We start from the raw sequence: 25,121 nt of genomic DNA, 5'->3' as shown, positions 1-25,121 counted from the left end.
TATCATTATCCTGCCCTTCTCCCAGTTACCTGGGGTCGGCGCAACATATTTTCTCCTTCCATACTCTTCTATCATATACCATTTCTTCGCTCACTCCCCTCTTAACCATATCGTCTATCACGCAATCCATCAATTTCTTCTTAGGTCTACCTCTTCCTCTATATCCTTCCACATTCATAGTTAACATTTTCTAACAAATTCATTCCGTATTCTATCCGTTCTCGTTACTCCACACATTCATCGCAACATTCGCATCTCTGCTGCATGAAATCGCCTTTCATCATGAACATGATGACAACATGATCGTAATATCATCAGAACTGGGCTATCTTGGTGCTACGACAGAGCCTATCTCATGGAGGCGCGCATGGATGCCACTTCACTTACCAACCAGCCTTTTTGAAGGGCGGTGCCTCCATCCTAAGAATTGTCATTTGTTATGGTTTACTAACGTCAAAACAAGATTTCTAAAATTTTCTAAGTCAACAAATGTGTTTGGTGTACTCACTATTTCTCTTAACTCAATCACCCTATTAGAATATGTCTACCACCATCCATCGGTCTTAATAATGCGGTTTCTCCGACATATATATCACAAGTTTGATGGAAATACAATATTTGTATTCTTATTTACCTGTTCGGAACCAATTTGTACAGGTTTCTCGTAAATGATCCAAGTGACACACTCGGTGTAGGGCGGTGTCGTCAGGGAGCCCTTGTAAGTCACGTAGTTGCCGATTTGAAGGTCTTCTCTGTCCATCCATAATAGGGATTCTGGAATATTTGTTATTAATTATTAAATTAAATTTGTTAATAAACACCACTATTTAAAATACTCCTGAAACTAGGTGTGTTGAATTATTATAAGAAAATAGCACTAAAGCTGCTCATGACGAATGAGCGATACCTTATTTTCTGAAACACCAAATTTGATAGTTAAGAAGTTATGAGAGGCAAATCTTCCGGTTGTCGTGGCTTAAAAGAGGCACCGGCAGATACCGGTTTGCGCAATTGCTATACAATTTAGTGGCCTTAAGTATATATTCAAATACCCACATAGGTACGTACTGAAAGCCTCCTTTGATATTGCACTAGTTCGGCAGGCAGGGCGTGTCATTGAAAAACTAATAAATAAAGCTTAAATAAATAACTAATGGAATGAACATAATTCATGAAACCTTGAAACCATAACGACGTGCTACGTTTGTTAGTAAAATATTAAAAAGCTATATATTAAGAGTCCAACAGTCGTTCCGTGTACAGCTGGCGAACGACGCTAGCTCCAAGAGTCACCTTTCTTTTTTACTTAAACAGGAACGCGGCCCAGGTCATCTTGTTGATAAATGTTCCCAATGAATATGACTTACGTACAATTTTGTTATAAAATGATGTGGCACGCTTTGATAATAATGTATTTTTTCAAAATCTACTATGTGTACATACATATATTTACAGGTATGATAGATGATGGTGGAGTGATGGAGATCAAATGATAAAGCTACTGATAACACTTATTTGGACTGAAGTATTTATCCAACCCATGGAAATCTTAGCGGGAATCGTCTGAGTTGAAATTCAAAATTACTTAGCAGTAGACATCGGCGCGTGATGGTGTACAGTCGCATTATCTCGCAACGCCTCACCGGGACGGAAATGAATTCAATAAAAACTCAAAGAACAGTAATTTTATTTTGACCACTCAGTAATAGCGGGAAGGTGAGGCACTCCACATAATTTAATCATTTCGGAACGAGCAAATACGAACGAACTGAAATTGTTTTCTTCGCGTGGTGAATCTCCTCGCCAAATTATACTAAAAATTTATAGTGACCATTCAATGAAAAATCAATTGCATATAGAATAAAACACAAATATATAGTTGTGGGTGGACGTCTTGTCGCAGATCGCCTGCTGGTGCCGGGAGGTAGACATTTGTATGTTCGGTTTCAAGGGTAGGGCAGTCTTTATAATATATTATAGCTGGGTCCGAGCTTCAATAAAGTAATAGGTGTTTTGGATTTTAGAAGCCTGGGGGCAAATTGCTCGACACTCGACCCTTTTTTTTTTTTCAACAATAGAAAATCGCCGCATCCCCACCCGCGCGGCAGGTGGGGTATGTGGGTGTTGAACCTCACTAAAAACTCCTGCCGCTCACAACCGGCGCCCTACCTCGGACCGGGCCGGAGCCCAGTCGGGGCTATTGAAACGGCGGGACAGGGTTGACGCAGAGCACATTACATCCATCCCACCGTCCCACGGACGCCGGACCGGTGGCCGCCAGCGACACGACCACCGGTTCCCTCGTTCAGCGGGCCGAGAGCCCGCTTTGATGGCGCCGCGTTACACCTTCCCCCAGAGCGGTCGGGGGAACGCGGTCTACCATCACCCGGCTTCCTATTGCGGGTGAGCGTGCAAAGCACGCCACCCCACGTCTGGGTCTCTCCCCGCCAGGTCACGGATACGACCAGCGGGGTATTCCGGGACACCAGCGGCACTGTCTGGGCGGCCTGACGGGCTGCCGTACCGAGACGGCCGACGTTTCAGAGCCTTCGATTCGCCTCGAAGGCTCCGTCGGCTGGGCGTCCTTGGGGTGAGCCGCGCCGTCTGGTTGTAGTGTTGACCGCGGTAACCCCCCTACCTCATCCGGGTTCTGACCTCGGAGAGGATCGGACGTCGGGTGTAAGAGTGCAGGGGAGTCGTTTAGTGGGTGGGTCCTAAAATCCATGGGCCCGCGATCTGCTCTCAACACCTGCAGATCGTTGAGTCTCACATACCCCGCGCGCCCCGTATGCGCGGGGGCCTCGTAGGAGGTTAGGCCCCCAGCCCGAAAAAAAAAAAAAAAAAAAAAAGGTCACGGATACGACCCCGGTCCCGACCCCCTGCTCGGCGGCGGCGGGTTTCTGCGTAGTGAGGAGAGCTTTCCCTCACTCGCCCCGCCGCCTCCTTCTGCGAGATGGTGCACTCGCAGAAGTCGAGCATAGCCTTCCATGACTCATCGCTGCCAAGCATCGACGCCACGACGCCAGGCAGCGACAAGTCAGGCCCTATCTTTGCGACCAGGACACGGCGCTGCACCTCCCAAGCGGGGCAGACAGCGAGCGTATGCTCCGCCGTGTCCAGGTCGTGTCCACAATGATGACACCTCGTCGTCGGCTCAGCCCCTATCCGGCGCAGGTACTTCCCGAAGCATCCGTGCCCGGTCAGCACCTGCACCAGACGAAAGGTGAGACGTCCTTCGCCACGATTCACCCAGTCATCAAAGACCGGGTAAACCGCCTCGACGGTCCGTAGCCCCCACGTGGGGTTGGCCAATCGCCTCGACCACGACTCGAGCACGGACCGCCGAGAGTGGGCATTCCGCGCCCGCGAACCTTGACCCTTGGAATTTTTTCTGTCAAATCAGCAGTGGTATAAGTACTGTTAAAAATACAGGAAAACTCTCGGAAACGATAAAAAGAAATACGATCGGAAACGTAACGAGTGAATTACATAATTTTATGCTGAATTCATAAGTAGGAATTTTATTTTTGATCATTTAAGAAGCAATTCTTGATTCTAGAAGACAGTGTTAAACGAAATAGCTATAACCGAGCTTTATACCTTAATAGATTAGATTACTACGTATCTTCCAACAAGCATGGAATAAAATAAAATAAAGCAACTTATATAAAAGGTCAAGTTAGTGCTAAAGTTTCCTTCACCGATTCCTAAATGAGAAAGATAGAACACCCAATGCAAACAATCTCGGTAAAGTTTAGTTTCTTTTTATACCTTTTTTACAGTCGCACCGGTTGTTAAGAAATACTTTTGCGACCTTCTGATCAAGGAATACCGTTTATAAACTATTTAGTATAAAGCTTATTTTTATTGACAGAGTTCTGGTCGTGCTGTTTGGCGAAGTTACCAACTATGTCTGCACGAATGGCCTGCGTTGTGTTCAATGGTTCAGTAACATGCAGATGTCGGTAATAAGCTTCAGTTGGCTTACCTGATGACTAGCAAAGATGACTGTTTTGATCGCGTATCAGGGAAGGATTCTGCCTGGAAGTTATTGAGTTAAAATGCTACGGGTGTGATCCCACTTTAGTGACCGCCCGGGACCCTCTGTGCTGTAGCACGGGTCCCGGGCTCGATTCTCGATTGGAGTGAACAACTGTCAGTGTACCGTATCTCAGGCGTCGGCCCTAGCCTACCAGGATTCGATACTTGTTCTTTGAAGAATCTTACCTGAAGTAACATTCATGACTGACTCCCTCTTCTGAATCCCCTCCAGACCTTGTACTAGTCTATCGAACCTCGGGTTGGGAGCGTCGACAGTCTCCAGGAGGAATCCGACCACAGCCAATCCATCGGGATGGCCCACCGCCGTCTCCAAGGATTCGTATTTACTGTTATAGTGGACGAAGTGGCATTCTGCGGCGTACCTGAGCAAGCAGTCATTTAAGGTATTTAAAGTCTGTAATAGCTTGCGCTGTAGGTCAAACTACGTGAAAACTCTGTACCATCTCAACGTATAAAAATACAAATGTTTAAATAACAGGTTCTCGACCATCGGGGATTGGTATAATTTTTTCCTTATCGTTGGTGACAGCGTATGGTTCATCTGACAGTAATAGCCAGGCATGACCAGGAAACTGACTGCTGGTGTAGAATATTTTCGAATCCAATGAAAAATATTTCATATATCTCGCAGAATACTGGACATTTATTACGGGAAGTTAATTTTGGAGTCGGATGATACGTGAGAAAAGTGATATCTTAACACGTATCGCGGATGGTCGCAAATCTCCGCAGTAAGTAAATAAGTAAGGATGTTTTTTTTTCTATGGTGCGAGAATATAAAGTAGATCACGGGATCATCTTAAATAATTTCTGAAAATTTTCTGTGTGAGTTTTTATAGCAACCGAACGACCAGTTGTTACTTGTCTTATATACAATGCGGCCATGTGACAATGTACCCCAGCTTCGGGGCCGAAGTAATTAATAACATAAATAATAGTGAACTTAAGCAGCTTGCTCGTTTCTGTTAAAATAAAACATTTAAGTAGTTAGGTATTTATGGGACTCATAGGAGAGGACCTCTCGCTGCCGCGCGTCGTGGCTACGATGCTCGGCAGCGACGCGTCCTGGAAGGCGATGCTCGACTTCTGCGAGTCCACCATCTCGCAGAAGGAGGCGGCGGAGCGAGAGAGGGAGAGCTCTTCCCTTTCCGCACCGATTCGTCGCCGTCGAGCCGGGGGCCGGAGGCGGGAATACGCCCGTACGTCCCGGCCCCTGTAGGTGGCGGCCTCCCCCCGGTGAAGGTCAAGGGGCGACCTGAGGGGGTGAGGCCGCGCGGCGCGCTACCAGCACTCTAGCGCGCTGCCGTGGAGTGAATAGAGCGACCGGTCGACGGTGTATCGCGTCCCGACCCGGCAGGCTGGTTCTGGTCCAGCGGGGTATTCCGGGACACCAGCGGCACCGTCTGGGCGGCCCGACGGGCTGCCGTATCGAGACGGCCGACGTTTCAGAGCCTTCGATTCGCCTCGAAGGCTCCGTCGGCTGGGCGTCCTTGGGGTGAGCCGCGCCGTCTGGTTGTAGTGTTGACCGCGGTAGCCCCCCTACCTCATCCGGGTTCTGACCTCGGAGGGGATCGGACGTCGGGTGTAAGAGTGCAGGGGAGTCGTTTAGTGGGTGGGTCCTAAAATCCTTGGGCCCGCGGTCTGCTCACAACACCATGCAGACCGTTGAGTCTCACATACCCCGCGCGCCCCTCTTGCGCGGGGACCTCGTAGGAGGTTCGGCCCTCTAACCGAAAAAAAAAAAAAAAAAAAAAAAGGTATTTATGGGACAGAAGTGTAATCGCGCGATCTCTAAATTCCACAAAACGGTTCGGGTCACAAATGAAAATTTGCTAACAATTTCACGGATAACCACGACCTGAACTTTAATCAGTGAAGGTCACTTTACAACCCTGAACATGATGTCAAACTACTTGCGTAGCTTAATTGTTTAGGGGTATAATGACGTAAAGCTTCATTTAAAATATATCATTTTCTTCAAAGCTTATAAATAAATAAGCAGACTTCAGTTCAATACCATTTTGTCTTCAGTCTGTGAATCAATTTTCTTTTTTTTTTAACTTGCTTTAGTTTTGGGAAGAAAAATATTTAGGATCATCACTTTCATCATTATGTTATGTGGTATGTAAAATGAAAAATTAATCTGAATCATGAAGTCAAATATAGCTTATTCGACGAAAACTTGAAGCAAGGAATAGCTTACATACGGCGTATTCAAATTTTGTTCTCGCCGGGCCGTTTATAGGGTGGTATAACACATAAGATCGTTTGCATTCCCTGGATCGCCAAGTTGGATTAGTGATTTATTAAAATGCAATGACTGAACAAAGGGCTCGACGTGGAACTTAATACACAGACACAATCCACCGAGTTTCTCGCCGGAGTTTCTAAGGGGGAGTTGGGACGGTTGTTGGAACTTCCGCGATCACTTCGAGAAGCTGGGCCCCCAACTCATGGTGACGCCTGGCTCGTTGAATCGGCTCTAGTCAAACATCGGGGGACCTGAACCAGTGGCCTTTAGGTGGGTGAGATGTGGTCTCTGGGTGTGAAGACTCTGATCTCGGTGGTCCGTGCAGGAGGCGAGTTGTCGCCGACCAGCGAACCGGTCGGCCGGTCTTGGGACCGTCGTGGCGATGCGCCCGATCCTCATGGACTGGGTGGTGAAGGAGGTGGAACATCGGGATGCGGCGCGATGCCTACCTAGCTACCTGCACTCTATCTCGCTAAGCATGGAAGCAGTTCTTCAGAACTGCTGTGTAAGAGCAACCGGTTGATGTGTATCGCGTTCCGACCTAGTAGTATGGTTTTGGTCCAACCAGGTATTCCTGACCGCTAGCGGCCTGGGGCGGTCTGGGTCGGCTGGCGGGCTGCCGTACCGAGACGGCCGACGTGTAGTCGTCGACTCGATAGTCGACGACTACGACGACGGGCTCGGGCGTCGGTCTGGCTCAGTTCTGACCCCAGCTGGAGATCGGATCTTGTGTGAGTTAGGGGAGCAAGGGGAGTCGCGCCGCGTAGAAGATTGTCAGCACTCTCTGATACCTCTCATCGTTAACAGTGACCGTAGTTGATCAGGATGACATTTTTTATGTGGAGTGTACTTAAATAGTATGATCCCGGATATGTATTACGTATTATATATTTTATAAATACATGTAACCAGAATTCCTTTTTCCTTTCTCAACCCTTCTCTTCTTCAGTAAACTCTATAAATTTATCAAGACTAGACTATTAGCCCTTTAAGACAAGAGATAAATTGGGAGCTTAGTTCCTTCGGTTGTAGCTTTGAGTTCATAAAACAACGTAACGTATATTCGTTGTAAACTTTTATGTTATAAATGGACAGTAATTTATTTGATAGGCATATTGTTCGAAGACTAGTTTTGAGCCGACTGTCACGGAAGTAAAGTCTTATATTATAATTTCGTTTATAAGTTAGATCCTCTAGTTATTTATGAGGCTTAGTGTTAAAATGGATTTAAATAATGAAGTGTCATGAAGTTTTAGGTATTTTTTTACTATTATTAGTGTTGTTTATTACGTGTATGGCGTGATCATAAAATTATTCTAAAGAAAGACATTTTATAACAAGTTTTTATGAAATCACTTGTACATTAAAATTTAAAGAGAATTTAAAGACAGTATATTTTTTTAAACAAGATTGTAGTTTTGCTTTATATATACTTTCTCTATATAAATTTGGTACTGTATTTTAAAGATCATACTAAAAATATAAAGATATTATTAACTCACCCGTGGCCATCGAGCACGTGCTCGCATCCGGTGAAGTCATCTACGGACCAGTGGAAGTGCATCTGCTCGAAGATGTACTCTCCGATCAGGGGGCCCCCGCTGAGGGTCGGTCTCACTGACGCGTCGTTGAACGTGAAATATGCTACAACATAAAATCTACCTTAGCAACGGGTGTAAGGAAACAATCATGACAACAATGATCATATTACTACACAATCAGGTTGGTTAAATAAATATAATTTTCTGGGAATCATTATGAAAATTTGTAGTGGACGTAATGTATCAGATATAAAAAAATGGACGTGTATAGTCCGCGGCAGACACCCTCCTTTTGGATTTAAAAATTCCGGTACTTTGAAGTTTCTAAAACGACAAGTATGTAGTTCATGTTTATTTTAGCAGAAGTTTTTTTTTTTTGTACAAACTATAAATATTTAATTTTCCATTTTCAAAGTAGTGACTTTCCGTTTATCAGGTACGTACGATACCGCCGTGTCACATCTTATACGTTATTGGAGCCCTAAGTTTGTATTTATTCGATTAAAATAGAGAATACGCCATTTCGTCATTATTCTATTTTCTTTCCGACAACTTATCTGGGTCATTCTATACTTACTTCAACTATCACAAAAGCATTGTTATGAAGAAAAAAAAACAGCAATACAGCTATGAAAGGGCTTGTCTGTAAGTACGAGGATTACTGAGTTAGAGGGTGAAATAAATCCCAACAACGTCTCGATTGCCATCTTGAAAAAAAATAACCCACTCTGTAAATAAGGTTCCCTTTCCTAAATCACTAAAAATCATACATATCCAATGCGGTGACCTCGATGGAAATAGGCAAGCTACTCGTTCGTCTGTGTACAATACTGAAAGTGTGCTATGAGAATATTAGACTTATTCCAAATCAGGGTAAAGCCATTGCCGCCCGGTCTAGCTTGTTACGAGAACAGTTTTTCGGCACGAAATCCTGGATTGTACGCCCCGAATGTCATTTGCGATGTATTTACGCTTTTAAAAGAATATTTATGTTATACCTGTATGAATCTTGCGAATAATTTTTGTTCGCACTAAATCACGATTTTAGCTACCTCATTTATCAATGCGCTCTGATAAGATAAAACTGAAGTCTGTGTAGTTGTAACTAGTATGTACTAATAATAGTTCTCGAGTGCTTATTTATCGAATTAATATTGAAACATTATATTAATAAATTATGTAGTATACTTAAAATAGTTTGTGATTACTCATTATAGGTTATGGTTATGTTAACAATATTTACGACGGGCATCATAATCATAAGTGCATAGAGAACGATTGCCAAAGTCTATAGTCTAGAGTTAACCTGCAAGAAAACGTAACAAAAATATGAAACAAACTCGTTTTGTAAAAAGAGAAAAGGAAAACTGTATATTTTAGTCAGTCTGTATCTAGTGTGGTACTTAATCTAAGGTCTGTGAGTATACAGTGCAGACTGGCCGCGTTGTCACCGCCGGACCTGATCGAGAAATAGAGCCGGCCGGCCTTATGACGAAGAAAAACGGAACTCACATATCTTTTTTATATTTAGTTATAGGCGTTTTTATATTGAGCAACTAATTTTTTTGCTTTTTTTTTTAAACTCTAGTTACATATTATCTCCAATAATATTTGTGTTTAATACAAACGTTTCCATTTAAAAGACCACCAAATGAACGATTAGCTTGTCTCTATCCACAACGCCTTTACCAACATAACGTAATATTATACTCTGCTTTAGGCCACAATTACTTCTATCGGTAGCAAGAGTCAGGGCTATTAGTGGCACTCGGGGCTCATTGCAAATACATTGGAAAACGTTTACAAATCTAATTGAATTAGTATATATCACTCGCGAGTGAGACGTGCTCCTCAAGCTCACTGTGCATCAGTGGGTTATACAAAGAAACCGTAACGTGAAGACTTTCCTCAATCGTTTCTAGTTAAGTCTAACAGCTTAGCATGGCTTAAAGAGACGGCCGGTATCAAGAAGAAATATCAATCTAAAATTTAATTTTGATGACTCAAATACGTCACGAGGTCATTCATAAATGTAATCATTAGGAACTTTACTAGACATATTGATATGACAAGCCCATGGACCGAGTCGAGGTTACTCGGATGGCCGCATGACTACACTGAGTGTCTAAATTGTAGTTGCGTAATTAAGTTCTCAAATTTGACAGTACGAGGTACGCTAGAAGTGTATTAATCTAATAATGGCCTTGGTTAATTGCTTCAGGTCACTTACTCGTCTCGCAAATAGGTGAGCGGTTACATACCAGTAGATCCATTATTTAAAAGTATGGCGTTAGCGTTGCTGTCCCAATATCCCTTGAACTTGAGAGGATCGAGCGAAGACCAAGTCGGACACCGGCTCAATGATATAGCAATCGGTGATTGTGAAGGTCTTAATCTTGAAATGTGCTCGGCTAAAATAAGAAAAATATATTACAGAACATGATAATCAGGAACAAAATTAAATTATAATTCTAACTTTGGAATAAAAAGTAACAAGCCACGACATCAAGGCGTAAGAGGATGCTCAGTTTTAATGAATATCTTACGTTTACGAACTTATTAATAAACGAGTTGTAACGAATCCTACCTCGTCCTGTGATTTCTCTATTTCGATCGTGTTTGAAGCTGTAAGCCGGATAATTAATAAAGGCAGCGCGTCGTCACTATTCCCAGAGGGCCGGTTACGAAACGAAATGATAATTAAAAAGTTTTCCTGCTCGAAAATAATAACGTTTCCCATAAGGATAAAACTTTGAAAACATAACATAGCTAATTTATACCTAAATTGGCTCGTGGGACATCATAGTATTACAATGGAAATGTCGCCACCCGCCGTGACATGAGACATGAGGTTACAGTTCTGTTCTGAGTGTGATGTGTAATGGCGGAGCGGATGACTGCTTCAAGAAGAACAATCGGACGATGGTACCAGCCCGGGCGGCTCCGCGCTACCACGAGTAGTATGACAACGACGTACGACGCAAGATAAACGATTTGACGATTTGTATCAGAGTCTGTATTTAGATAAGATTTTTATATGCATTTATCTACAAAATATAATACAAATATTTATATTTTATAGTTATCTACATGTGTGTATATGAATATCTTTCCTGATAAAACGCGATTTTATTTCATTTTAAGTTCTAAATATAATTTAATCTATATATATAAAAATGCATTGCTGTTCGTTAGTCTCGCTAAAACTCGAGAACGGCTGGACCGATTTGGCTAATATTGGTAAAATTCTCGGAATTAAATAAAGTTTAGGTCTTTTATTTATCGATTGAGGCACTATGAAGTCTGCCGGGTCAGTTAGTAATATATATATATATATTTTTTATAACGTCATTACAATGAGGTTGTTAAGAGAGTTTTAACTATGAATATGAAAGGGCTTAGAGGAAGAGATAAACTTAAAAAAATTGGATGGATTGCGTGAAAGATGATACCTATGTATAAAAGGGGAGTGGGTGGAGAAATGGTATATGATAGAGGAGTATGGAAGGAGAAAACATGTTGCGCCGACCCCAGGTGACTGGGAGAAGGACAGGAGAATAATGATATTTTATTTTTTATTTATTTATTTATAATGTCATCTCGAAAGTATCTGAGGTACTTAGCGCACTCCACTCCGTCGCCGCGTCCGGTGGCACAAAATAAAACCCAGACCCCTCCCCCGGTTATCCTTCAGGAGAAGGCAGCTTGGGATCGAGTTTGCCTGGCCCTTAAGGCTAAAAATATAAATTTCACGAATGCCCGTAACCTCGCGAACGGCATTCAAATTAAGGTTCAAACACCCGACGACCATAGGGCCCTCTCTTCTTACCTCCGTAAGGAACGTATAAGTTTCCATACTTATACGCTCCAGGAGGAGCGCGAACTCCGCGTTGTAATACGCGGAATCCCTAAAGAGTTAGATGTAGAGCTCGTCAAGGTCGATCTGTTAGAACAGGGCTTTCCAGTGAATTCTGTGCACCGTATGCACACCGGTCGCGGTAGGGAGCCATATAATATGGTTCTAGTCACCCTCCAGCCTACCCCCGAGGGTAAGAAAATCTTCAACACACAGACCGTCTGTAGGCTCTCCGGTATCGCCATCGAAGCCCCCCATAAAAAAGGCACTCCTAGCCAGTGCCATAACTGTCAATTGTACGGGCACTCTTCCCGTAACTGTCACGCGCGCCCCCGATGTGTTAAGTGTTTGGGCGATCACGCCACGGCCCTCTGCGCTCGCGACCAAAAAACCGCGGCGGAACCGCCTAGCTGCGTCCTGTGTCGAACACAGGGTCACCCCGCGAATTACCGTGGTTGCCCCCGAGCCCCTAAAATAAATCGCCGCGTCGCCCGCCAAAACCGCCTCCGAGCTTCCGGCCCAGACATCAAAGCCTCGGCACCCTCTGCGTCGCAGGCTAAGCCAGCGTTCGTTCCGGCGGCGGTGCCCAGTGTCTCGGCCTGGGCAAAACCGCTGCCGTACACGAACACGGCTACAACTCCCTCCTCCGCGATTCGTCCCGCCCCCGCGACTCGTCCCTCTCCCGCGACTTGCCCTCCGACCGCGTCCGAAAATCTCGCTTTAGCGATCGACTTCTTTCAGTCGATCAACTTTGAGCGCGCTAACGCTTTGGGCGACGCCATTCGCGCTGCCTCCACTGCACAACACTTTATCGCCGTTGTGCAGGAATACGCCGACGTATACGCGTCATTAAATACGTACGTCCTCCCCTCACTCCGCCGGTAATTAATGGCGTATATAAGTAGAATAAAGCCCCTATCCGTAACAATAGGATTTTTTAACGCTTACGGTCTCGCAAATCAACGTGATCAGGTTTCTGACTTTTTGCGTGACCATCAAATTGATATCTTTTTAGTGCAGGAGACCCTACTTAAGCGCGCGCGCCGTGACCCTAAAATCGCGAACTATAACATGGTCAGGAACGACAGGCTCTCTGCCCGTGGTGGTGGTACCGTCATTTACTATAGAAGAGCCCTGCATTGCGTCCCGCTCGATCCTCCCGCGCTCGCTAATATCGAAGCATCAGTGTGCCGAATCTCACTGACGGGACACGCGCCGATCGTTATCGCGTCCGTTTATCTTCCACCGGATAAGATCGTTCTAAGCAGTGATATCGAGGCGCTGCTCGGTATGGGGAGCTCTGTCATTCTGGCGGGCGACCTAAATTGTAAACACATCAGGTGGAACTCACACACCACAACCCCGAATGGCAGGCGGCTTGACGCGTTAGTCGATGATCTCGCCTTCGATATCGTCGCTCCGCTAACCCCGACTCACTACCCGCTAAATATCGCGCATCGCCCGGATATACTCGACATAGCGTTATTAAAAAACGTAACTCTGCGCTTACACTCGATCGAAGTAGTTTCAGAGTTAGATTCAGACCACCGTCCCGTCGTTATGAAGCTCGGTCGCGCTCCCGATTCCGTTCCCGTCACGAGGACTGTGGTGGATTGGCACACACTGGGCATCAACCTGGCTGAATCTGATCCACCATCGCTCCCGTTTAACCCGGACTCTATCCCGTCTCCTCAGGATACCGCTGAAGCCATAGACATCTTAACGTCACACATCACCTCGACATTAGATAGGTCATCGAAACAAGTTGTAGCGGAGGACTTCCTTCACCGCTTCAAATTGTCCGACGATATTAGGGAACTCCTTAGAGCTAAGAACGCCTCGATACGCGCCTACGACAGGTATCCTACCGCGGAAAATCGTATTCGAATGCGTGCCCTACAACGCGACGTAAAGTCTCGCATCGCCGAAGTCCGAGATGCCAGATGGTCTGATTTCTTAGAAGGACTCGCGCCCTCCCAAAGGTCTTACTACCGCTTAGCTCGTACTCTCAAATCGGATACGGTAGTAACTATGCCCCCCCTCGTAGGCCCTTCAGGGCGACTCGCGGCGTTCGATGATGACGAAAAAGCAGAGCTGCTGGCCGATACATTGCAAACCCAGTGCACGCCCAGCACTCAATCCGTGGACCCTGTTCATGTAGAATTAGTAGACAGTGAGGTAGAACGCAGAGCCTCCTTGCCACTATCGGATGCGTTACCACCCGTCACCCCGATAGAAGTTAAAGACTTGATCAAAGACCTACGTCCTCGCAAGGCTCCCGGTTCCGACGGTATATCTAACCGCGTTATTAAACTTCTACCCATCCAACTCATCGTGATGTTGGCATCTATTTTCAATGCCGCTATGGCGAACTGTATCTTTCCCGCGGTGTGGAAAGAAGCGGACGTTATCGGCATACATAAACCCGGTAAACCAAAAAATCATCCGACGAGCTACCGCCCGATTAGCCTCCTCATGTCTCTAGGCAAACTGTATGAGCGTCTGCTCTACAAACGCCTCAGAGACTTCGTCTCATCCAAGGGCATTCTCATCGATGAACAATTCGGATTCCGTACAAATCACTCATGCGTTCAACAGGTGCACCGCCTCACGGAGCACATTCTTGTGGGGCTTAATCGACCAAAACCGTTATACACGGGAGCTCTCTTCTTCGACGTCGCAAAAGCGTTCGACAAAGTCTGGCACAATGGTTTGATTTTCAAACTATTCAACATGGGCGTGCCGGATAGTCTCGTGCTCATCATACGGGACTTCTTGTCGAACCGCTCTTTTCGATATCGAGTCGAGGGAACCCGCTCCTCCCCACGACCTCTCACAGCTGGAGTCCCGCAAGGCTCTGTCCTCTCACCCCTCCTATTTAGCTTATTCGTCAACGATATTCCCCGGTCGCCGCCGACCCATTCAGCTTTATTCGCCGACGACACGACTGTTTACTATTCTAGTAGAAATAAGTCCCTAATCGCGAAGAAGCTTCAGAGCGCAGCCCTAGCCCTAGGACAGTGGTTCCGAAAATGGCGCATAGACATCAACCCAGCGAAAAGTACTGCGGTGCTATTTCAGAGGGGAAGCTCCACACGGATTTCCTCCCGGATTAGGAGGAGGAATCTCACACCCCCGATTACTCTCTTTAGACAACCCATACCCTGGGCCAGGAAGGTCAAGTACCTGGGCGTTACCCTGGATGCATCGATGACATTCCGCCCGCATATAAAATCAGTCCGTGACCGTGCCGCGTTTATTCTCGGTAGACTCTACCCCATGATCTGTAAGCGGAGTAAAATGTCCCTTCGGAACAAGGTGACACTTTACAAAACTTGCATAAGGCCCGTCATGACTTACGCGAGTGTGGTGTTCGCTCACGCGGCCCGCACACACATAGACACCCTCCAATCCCTACAATCCCGCTTTTGCAGGTTAGCTGTCGGGGCTCCGTGGTTCGTGAGGAACGTTGACCTACACGACGACCTGGGCCTCGAATCAATTCGGAAATACATGAAGTCAGCGTCGGAACGATACTTCGATAAGGCTATGCGTCATGATAATCGCCTTATCGTTGCCGCCGCTGACTACTCCCCGAATCCTGATCATGCAGGAGCCAGTCACCGTCGACGCCCTAGACACGTCCTTACGGATCCATCAGATCCAATGACCTTTGCATTAGATGCCTTCAGCTCTAATACTAGGGGCAGGCTTAGGGACCCCGGTAACCGTACTCGTCGAACTCGACAAAGAGGTCGACGTGCAACCTAACCCATGCATCAGCCCGCTGAGTTTCTCGCCGGATCTTCTCAGCGGGTCGCGATTCCGATCCGGTAGTAGATTCATTCGCGAAACAATTGCTCTTGAGTTGTTAGGTCTCCTTCGGAGGCGCTCGGGCAGTTGTTAGCAAATCCCACCCCTCTTGGCTGAGCCTTTGCTCGCCCACCTGTCCTGGTGAAACTGGAAAGGCCTTCGGGCCACCAGTAAACTTTCAATCATAAAAAAAAAAAAAAAACTTAGCGCACTGATACCTCAAAATTAAGTAAGAATTACAAGAGAATAAAATATTAACTACTTACACTAAAAAATTGTGTAAACATTTTCATTTCATATTTACGTAGACGTCACCTACGCAATGAGATTTGATAAGTAAAATGTTGTTACGAGTGGAAATAACAAGGCCCAAGCACTTGTCTTTGACGATCGCAAATTCAATGTGTTGGTTTAATGGATTTTTTTGATGGTTAAGGTTCTTTACATTCACAGAACGTCTAAATAAAAAAAGATAAATATGTTTGGTCATTATTATACATTTTTTAAAATATTTTAAAGCAATAGATTTTGTATTAGACAAAAATAATCATATCGCTTGGTAATTACTCCGTCTACAGGTTGTACCGTGGTTGATCGAAGGTTGCACCGCCTTTATTAAAGAGGATGTTAAAGTTTTGATAAGTAAACTATTCGTCACTACAACTATCACAATTCATAGATTTACGAGTATAAGTCTCGGTTGCTTCATTGACAAAATGATGTTTAGAATCAGTGGCCCTTTCCTCGTTAATAAACTGACAATGTGATATGAAGAAAAGCAAAAGATAGAGTCAAAATAAGGTTCAGACAACGCGACATTATACAATAAGAAGGCGCTCCAAAGATACGAAAAAATCCTTTATTTGAAGTTATAGAAGAATATAAGAAAACACAAAACAAAATTTGGAATGTTAATGATCGATACCTATATTGTTTTCGGCAGAGTCATCTTGTGTCTTCTTGTGGTGGTTGAACACGACTGAATAATAATTAAAAAAAAAATTTTTTTAAGAACCATTAGTAAATCGACATCATACAGAAGGACTAAATAATTGTGGAAGAATAAACATACATATCACATTATGGTAAATTGGTTAATTGTCAAATGTTAACAAACATAAATAGGGACATATGCTCATTCTTCACCGTAAATCCAAGTATGCTATTAAAGACGATAAAAGAAATGTGCAACTGGTTGTTATTGTGGGAACATCGTTATGATTACAATATAGCAGTAACGAGATGTTTCTTTGAGAACTTCTTTGACATTCAATTACCGTTACCGAGTGCTGTGATATAAATGTAAATCAATAAAGCTGTGGGTGCTGCAGATTGATTGACAGAATCGCGTACTGAAAGTACACACGCAAACCAAAATCATAAACACGATGACCTTTTCACTTAGGACAGTGGACCTAAAAATAATAGTATGACCTTTTCCGATTTGACAGTATAATCACCTCATTGGTCTAATATTCACAGCACATCTTCTGGTAATTTATCTAGCAAAAATAGACCCGATCGATTTGTGATTTGATAATTGGTTTTTATTTAAATGAATATTTGTAAATTAACAAGAAATATGTTCTCCATGTACATACTCTTTGGAGCGTTTCTTAATGCTTATAATGTTTTGTCAGATGTGAAAATAGTTAGAGGAAACGTCAACGCCAAAAAACTATGGAGTTCCAAACTAAAATCGCAAAATTGTAGGTCATGCGTAGCAACTCGACGAGTGGGGCAGCAACTAGACAAACACGATTGCTACCACTGGTCTCTTTTTTTTTTCCCTACCTAATCGTTGATAGCTTAAGGAGCTATTCCAACTTCGCGCTTCCAATTAGCCCTATAAATGGCAATGCTTCGTTAAAATATCTACCACCGGATCGGAATCGCGACCCACTGAGAAGATCCGGCTAGAAACTCAATGTGTTGTATCTATGGACTAGTTCGCATGTCGAACTTTTCGTCGGGGTCGACGATTTCGACGAGGACAGTGACCAGTGCTTGAAGAGCCTAAAAGCACCACACCACTTGTCTCAAGTGAAGTCTCGCGCGCAGCACATATTTACACAGGTCCAAGTATTTTTGCTCGCTTTAGGAAAAGAAGACTATTTGCCATTTCTAATTTGATTTTAGTAATCTTGAACTTGAAATAATGAAACAGAAATGTACGGAGAAGGGACGAGCGAGGGTGTCGGGTATTCCTGTTGCGATTAATAATTTATGAATTCTCTTTTTCATTTTCGGGAACAGTTGGGCTCAAACGTACGTTTCTCGATGGTTCCATAGAGACTGTAAGAAAATAATCCCAAACAGAAAGCAAACACACACGAAAATGTTCCATTAAGGATTCAATACTTTCATCGGCTGCCCGAACCTACATAAACAAGCTTTTAAAATATATAAACTCAATCAACTACGAATGTAAACATGAATATCAAACGTTTGTACTGACAATAATATTACTCTTACCAAAAAAGTTCTGATAACAATAATATTTAGTTTCAGCGACCTTCTGGTGTGTAAAATACATATTAAAGTCTGTTGGTAACAGCTTTTTTTGAGGTGTATATAATTATTATGTACAATTTACAATATACGTAGATTGTATTAGTTGAGAGTGAAACAAAAACAATGAATTTTAGTTGTGGTTCTTGATGTTTTAATTATACTTAAATTGATAGAGCACTGGTAGATGTCGGAACAACAGACAGGCTGTTCATTGTAATCTCAATTTTACCGGAGTTAATAGACTTCACAACGGGGCTGCCTCTGCACAACAGGAGGCCTCAAAAGACATAAGATTCCGATGATAAAATGTCAATGCTATAGCCTCAATGATGCTGTATCTCACTCTATATAAATGCATACGCTCGAATGCGTTCTTGCTTCGCAGAAGAAAATGACAGAATCCGAGATTTTACAATGGGCCAGTAGCCTACGTTCTCGCAACTCTTTGTCAAGTAAACTATTTAATAAGCAAAAGTTGAAAATGGTTAAGTAAACGCGACCTTACCTATTAAAATATGCTGAAATTCTCCAGTCAAAATAATTAGTGATTCATCATCATCATCATCATCATCATCATCATCATTTCAGCCTGTCTTCTGTCCACTGCTGAATATAGGCCTCTCCAACTGATGTCCAGTGCGGCCGGTCCGTTGCCACCTGCATCCAACGTGACCCAGCAATTTTCACCAGGTCATCGGTCCATCTGGTAGGTGGCCGTCCCACACTGCGTTTGCCAGTACGTGGTCTCCACTCGAGGATCTTTCTGCCCCATCGGCCGTCCGATCTTCGCGCTATGTGGCCAGCCCACTGCCACTTCAGCTTGCTAATCCTACGGGCTATGTCAGCAACTTTGGTTCTTCTACGGATCTCCTCATTTCTGATTCGATCTCGTAGAGAAATACCAAGCATAGCCCTCTCCATAGCTCGCTGCGCGACACTAAGCTTCCTGAAAAGATCCCTTGTGAAGCACCACGTCTCGGAACCGTAAGTCATCACTAAATTAAATTAGTGATTCACTAAATTAAATTTAAACTTAAAAGAATACGAGTTAAATCAACGGACGGATAATATTGATGGTCCTACAAGTTCGCATGGGGAGATAGTATACAGGACGAGGATAGGGAGATTTTTACGGGAGAAAATCACCGTATCAAAAACTTCTGACACTCACAGCCGGGGCTCGGGCCGAAGCCCAGTCGGGGCCATTGAGACGGCGGGAAAGAATCGACGTAGAGCATATTTTATTACATCTATCCCACCGTCTGGGGACGCCGGACTTGCGGCCGCCGGCGACACAACCACCGATTCCCTCGGTCGACGGGCCGGGCGCCCGCCTTGATGGCGCCGCCCTGCATGTTCCCCCGGAGCGGTCGGGGGAACGCGGCCTACCATCACCCGGATTCTTATTACGGACGAGCGCGCTGCCCCACGCCTGGGTCCCTTCCCGCACAAAACGGTTGGAGCTCGAAGTTCTTAGGGGGACAGGTGACCGATCCTCGATCCCGACGCCCTGCTCGGCTGCGGCGGATTTCTCGTAGTAAGGAGACCTTTGCCTCACTGGCCCCGCTGCCGCTGGTGGTGCCATCATTTACTACAGAAGAGCCCTGCATTGCGTCCCGCTTGATCCTCCCGCACTCTCTAACATCGAAGCATCCGTATTTCGCACTAAAATGGCACACGCCAATCGTTATACGCTGTTTATCTTCCACCTGATAAGATCGTTTTAAGCAGTGATATTGAGGCGCAGCTCAGCATGGGAAGCTTTGTCATTCTGGCGAGTGACCTAAATTGTAAGCGTATCAAATGGAACTCGCGTACCACAACCCCCAACTGCAGACGCCTGGACCCCGTAGTTGATGATCTCGCTTTCGATATCATCGCTCCGCTAACCCCGATCTGCTAAATACCGCGCATCGCCCGGATATACTCGACATAGCATTACTAAAAAACGTAACTCTGCGCATACATTCGATCGAAGTAGTTTCAGAACTAGACTCAGACCACCGTCCCGTCGTCATGAAGCTCGGTCGCGCTCCCAATTCCGTTCCTGTCACGAGAACTGTGGTGGATTGGCACACACTGAGCGTCAACCTGGCTGAATCTGATCCACCATCGCCCCCGTTCCACCCGGACTCTACCCCGTCTCCTCAAGACACCGCTAACCTCGACACTAGATAGGTCATCGAAGCAAGTTGTTGCGGAGGACTTCCTTCGCCGCTTCAAATTCCCCGACGATGTTAGGGAACTCCTAAGAGCCAAGAACGCTTCAATCTGTGCCTACGATAGGTATCCTACTGAGGAAAATCGTATTCGAATGCGTGTCCTACAACGTGACGCAAAGTCTCGCATCGCCGAAGTCCGAGATACCTGATTTCTTGGAAGGACTCGCGCCCTCCCAACGGTGTACTACCGCTTACCTCGAACTCTTAAATCAGATACGGTAATAACTATGGCCCCCTCGTTGGCCCCTCAGGCTGACTCGCGGCGTTCGATGATGACGAAAAAGCAGAAGTGCTGGCTGACTCATAGCAAACCCGCAGACCTTGCTCTAGAATTAGTAAACAGCAAGGTCTAGGTTATAATGCCCGGTTCAGGCGGTATTTCTTACCACGTTATTAACCCGCCCGACTCATCATGATGTTGGCATCTATTTTCAATGCCGCTATAACGATCTGCATCTTTCCCGCGGTGTGGAAAGAAGCGGGCGTTATCGGCATACATAAACTCGGTAAACCAAAAAATCATCCGACGACTTACCGCCCGATTAGCACGTCGAACTAAACAAATAGTTCGACGTGCTTTTTTTTTTTTTTTTCTCGGGCCGGGGGCCGAACCTCCTACGAGGTCCCCGCGCCTAGGGGGCGCGCGGGGTATGTGAGACTCAACGATCGGCAGGTGTTGAGAGCAGATCGCGGGCCCAAGGATTTTAGGGCCCACCCACTAAACGACTCCCCTGCACTCTTACACCCGACGTCCGATCTCCGTCCGAGGTCAGAACCCGTTCAGAGTAGGGGGGTTCCCGCGGTCAACACTACAACCAGACACGCGGCGCCACCCCGAGGACGCCCGACCGACGGGTCGCCGAGGCGATAGTCGACGACCAACGACGTCAGTCTCCGCGGTACGGCGGCCCTACCAGGCCGCCCGGGCGGTGCCGCTGGTGTTCCGGGATACCCCGCTGGGCCAGAACCAGCCTGCCGGGTCGGAACGCGATACACCGCCGACCGGGTTGCTCTTCAACAGTATGTTCGGCGACAACAGCGACGACGAAAATGCGGACCGCATCGCAGTCCGCAGCCGCCGACGCGCCGTCCCGTTCTCCTGGTGCCAGCGCGCTAGAGTGACGGTAGCGTGCGGCGCAGCCTCAACCCCCTTAGGTCGCCCCGTGACGATCACCGGGAGGAGACTGCCTCCTCATAGGGGCTGGAGCTGGACAAACGCCCTCCTCCGACACCCGGCCCGACGGCGGCGGCACGGCGCCGAGAGGGAAGAAGAGCTCTCCCTCTTCCGTTCCGCCACCTCCTTCTGTGCGAGCATCGCCTGCCAGGACTCGTCGCTGCCGAGCATCGTAGCCACGACGGTCGGAAGCGACAAGTCCGGTCCTATTTTTGCAACGAGGACGCGGCGCTGCTCCGCGAAAGCGGGGCAGTACGCGAGCGTGTGCTCCGCCGTGTCCTCGTTGCAGCCACTGCAGTGGTGGCACTTCGGCGTCGGCTCCCTTCGGGCGAGAGGTGCAGGTAGCGACCGAAAGAGCCGTGTCCCGTGAGCACCTGCGTCGCCCGGAAGGTGAGACGTCCTCGGTCGCGATTCACCCAGTCCGAGAGGACCGGGCGGATCGCCTCGACGGTCTGTCGCCCGTAGGCGGGGTCCGCCAGATGGCGAGACCACGCCTCGAGCACGGCACGCCGAGATTGAAGCTTCCGCGCTCGAACTTCCGCCGCGCCAGGACGCGGCTCCCCCCTGGAGCGGAGATCGCATCGCCACGCGTAATCCGCAGCGAGCGCCTCCGCTTCCAGGTCCCAGGGAGGCGTCCCTGCTAGCACGCACGCCGCCTCGAACGAGAGGGTGCGGTATCCACGAACCGCCGTGACCGCAATCGCGCGCTGCGGACGTCGCAACGCCGCAACGTTGTCGCGGGTCAGGGCGTGGCACCACACAGGAGCCCCGTACAGTGATAGTTCGACGTGCAACCTAACCTTAACATCAGCTCGCTGAGTCTCTCTCCGAATCTTCTCAGCGGGTCGCGATTCCGATCCGGTTCTAGATTCATTCGCAAAGCTCATGACTTGTTAGATCTTCTTTGGAGGCACTCGGGTAGCTGTTAGCAAATCCCACCCCTCCTGGCCGAGCCCTTGCTCACCCATTAGTCCTGGAAAACTGGAAAGGCCTCCGACCACCAGTAAACTCGAAAATCACACTAATGTAAATGCATATTCTTAGATTTCACAGATATGGTTTTTATTTTATAAAATTAGTCACTAAGCAGTCAAAATAAACTTTTTTAAATACATCATTGCGTGTTATCGAAACGATAATAATTAGTGTCCGCTCGCTTAACCGCTTAAAGCGATATGGCGACGTGGCGATGTGGCGATATAATCACGTCCGCTACCGAACTGTGATTGATGGTCCGCACGAACAATAATTTCTCATTGGGGTTTGTTCCACGCACGATTAATGAATAATACGAACACCGAGCCTTCATTACGGAAAACAAATTTGCATTATATCATATTTATTATAATTATGGACGGTATCAATACAGTGTTGTAGTAAAACTTGATATCAGCTCCATACTGAGGTTGTGATTTTAACTTTTTAAGTCGAATATTCCAAACAGCATTTCAAGCAAGTGACAAATTTGGCGCGTGCCAGTACCACTGCCGCGAAGTAATTATTCGTCCCGACTTTAAAAGCAGGGCAGTAGTTACGTGTTATTGTAACAATACCATTAGGACTTCGACCTTCAAAAGTCTTAGGGTGAGCGGTTTTATTCACGTCGTGGTAAGTGATACCGCAGGTATTGTGAGCCCGTCCCTCACAAATGCGGATAGAACACAACAATCAAATTATCGCGCACGGGACTTATAAATTATGATAACAATTTTGTAAACATGTTTCAAAGTTATATTTATCTTCTATGGGCATGTAGCCTTAATATAAAACTGTTACGGAAGTGTTATCTGCAAATATAAATGAAATTAAAGAAATAAAATTGAAAATTATGTGATTGCTGTATCCCAAATGATCGATCTTTTTTGTGTTTGATGCCAAGTGTTTTTCAGACCTCATAGACATAACGACGGGAATGCCGAATGAGACATGAGCTCAGCATAGGTATATTTATGCTTCACTTGCTCTACAGGCTATCTTCATGATGATATAATTGCACAGTGAATACAAATGATAGTCATTAAATAAACGCGAGATATAGGTATAACTATAAAACTGTTTTCTAAACAAACAAATATAGTATAATGTAAACTAAACTTCTCATGTTCAATTCATTGATTTCTCTATTGTAATTACACTCGAATAAACAATACAAAACATATCAGGTATCCACATGAACGAATCCGGACTCCAAAACATGTATTGTTGTTAAGTCGAGTGTTAACTTTTGTCAATATCTTGTTTAATATTAACTGATGAAACTAAGCTATTTAATCAACCAGTGTCCCGGTGTGGAAATCTATTTTTAACATTACTACTATTCAATTTATATCAGGCGAGATGTGTATATCTGTATTAAATGGCTGAATGTTTTTGGCTGATTTTAATGCGGTTAATACTGCAGCGAAACAAATAAAAGAATCCCTTGTAATATCCGCTTGTCCGTATGTTTGTTTTGCTTAGATAGGCGAGAGCCACCGGTCCCACGGATATTAATGCCGCCACTAATTGTGAGACGCGAGTTCGAGGTTTTAGGTATTTAGCTAGTATATCTGTTGCTCCACCCTTCAGATCGGTACGCAGAACTGCTTCACTGCGGAAGTAAGTGGGGCGATAGTAGATACTGGCGCGGCTTATCCACCGGTTCATGTTGGGGGTGCCCTCATGGCTCGTACTCTTGAATAGTTCGTTCGGACAGTGGACCGAGAAGTCCGGTCGTCGTAGTTTTCGCTAACGACCAATGACTTGGTATCAAAAGAAGAAGGGTGCTGAGAAGCGATGGACTTGGCAGCGGCCCATCGCCACCGCTTGTGCGAATGTCGGACGCGGATTGTTGACGCGGCAAAGAGTTTTAATTCGTTTCAGTACGAAGTGCCCCGTCGCTAACCTTTTACGCGCGGGCGTCTAGTTCTGATCTGATTGCCTTGTGACCCTATGATCCATGGTGAAAAGGATTCACCATGGATTATCCGTAAAATAGATATTGCTAAGCTACAAATAAAAGAGCTGTAAGCTTATGTTAGTGAGCCACCTGCGTGTAGCTACCCCGGGGCGTCTTCTAATTTGTTATGTATAAAAAATATATTTATTATTATTTAAATCACAACTTTTCTTTTTTTTATAAATAAATAATCACAGACACTAATTACCAACCTTGTTTTCCCGAAAAGTTCCCTTACATGTCGTGTTAAGTAAATATTACAAGCAAGAATATTAACGAAACATTGCGAGTTCAAAGATCAACTTCGCTAACACGGTTAAAAAAACAAAAATAAAATATTTTACCATCAGAAGAAGTTTTCTTCGGTTGAGCGCTCAGAAACTTTGGATCGATTTTCACTGTCCTGTTGTCCATCTGATCGTGAATATTATATAATATAATAGCAATTTTAAAATTGAATAGACCTGCGTTCGATGTGTTTGACTTCCTTATTGTGTAAGAAATGTTTTTCGATACTAAGTATTTTCGGGTGAGATTAGATAAACCTAATAGATATAGATTCTTTGCGGATATTATTTGCTTCGTCAACTAAAATATGTTATGTATTACGTAAATTAGTAGTAAAGAATAATATTATTCTGTATACGAGTCTGTGCCCTTTTCCTGAAATTATTGCGCTCATCGAGCTGAACTTACTCGGATAATTTTCCTGGAGTTCATCGATATTTCAAGGTGGCTTTATGTTAGGAT

General features: G+C 45.4%; 1 protein-coding gene across 1 annotated transcript in view; it reads right to left on the bottom strand.

Moving 5' to 3' along the window:
• The window catches only part of LOC101745801 (carbonic anhydrase 2), a 32,708-nt gene extending 7,789 nt beyond the window's left edge, over positions 1-24,919 (bottom strand). The window contains exons 1-5 of the mRNA XM_004922825.4: positions 24,716-24,919; positions 10,116-10,265; positions 7,816-7,957; positions 4,228-4,424; positions 635-774 (exon numbers count right to left, since the gene is read on the bottom strand). Coding sequence (XP_004922882.1) covers positions 635-774; positions 4,228-4,424; positions 7,816-7,957; positions 10,116-10,265; positions 24,716-24,785 — 699 coding nt within the window. The 5' untranslated portion in view covers positions 24,786-24,919. The remainder of the gene's footprint in view (positions 1-634; positions 775-4,227; positions 4,425-7,815; positions 7,958-10,115; positions 10,266-24,715) is intronic.
• Between the last annotated feature and the right edge of the window lie 202 nt (positions 24,920-25,121).

The sequence above is a fragment of the Bombyx mori genome, chromosome 9 (assembly GCF_030269925.1).
Source record: "Bombyx mori chromosome 9, ASM3026992v2".
NCBI classification, from domain to species: Eukaryota; Metazoa; Arthropoda; class Insecta; order Lepidoptera; family Bombycidae; genus Bombyx; species Bombyx mori.
The sequence above is the reverse complement of the archived record's forward strand: the minus strand, read 5'-3'. Positions and strand labels throughout refer to the sequence as shown.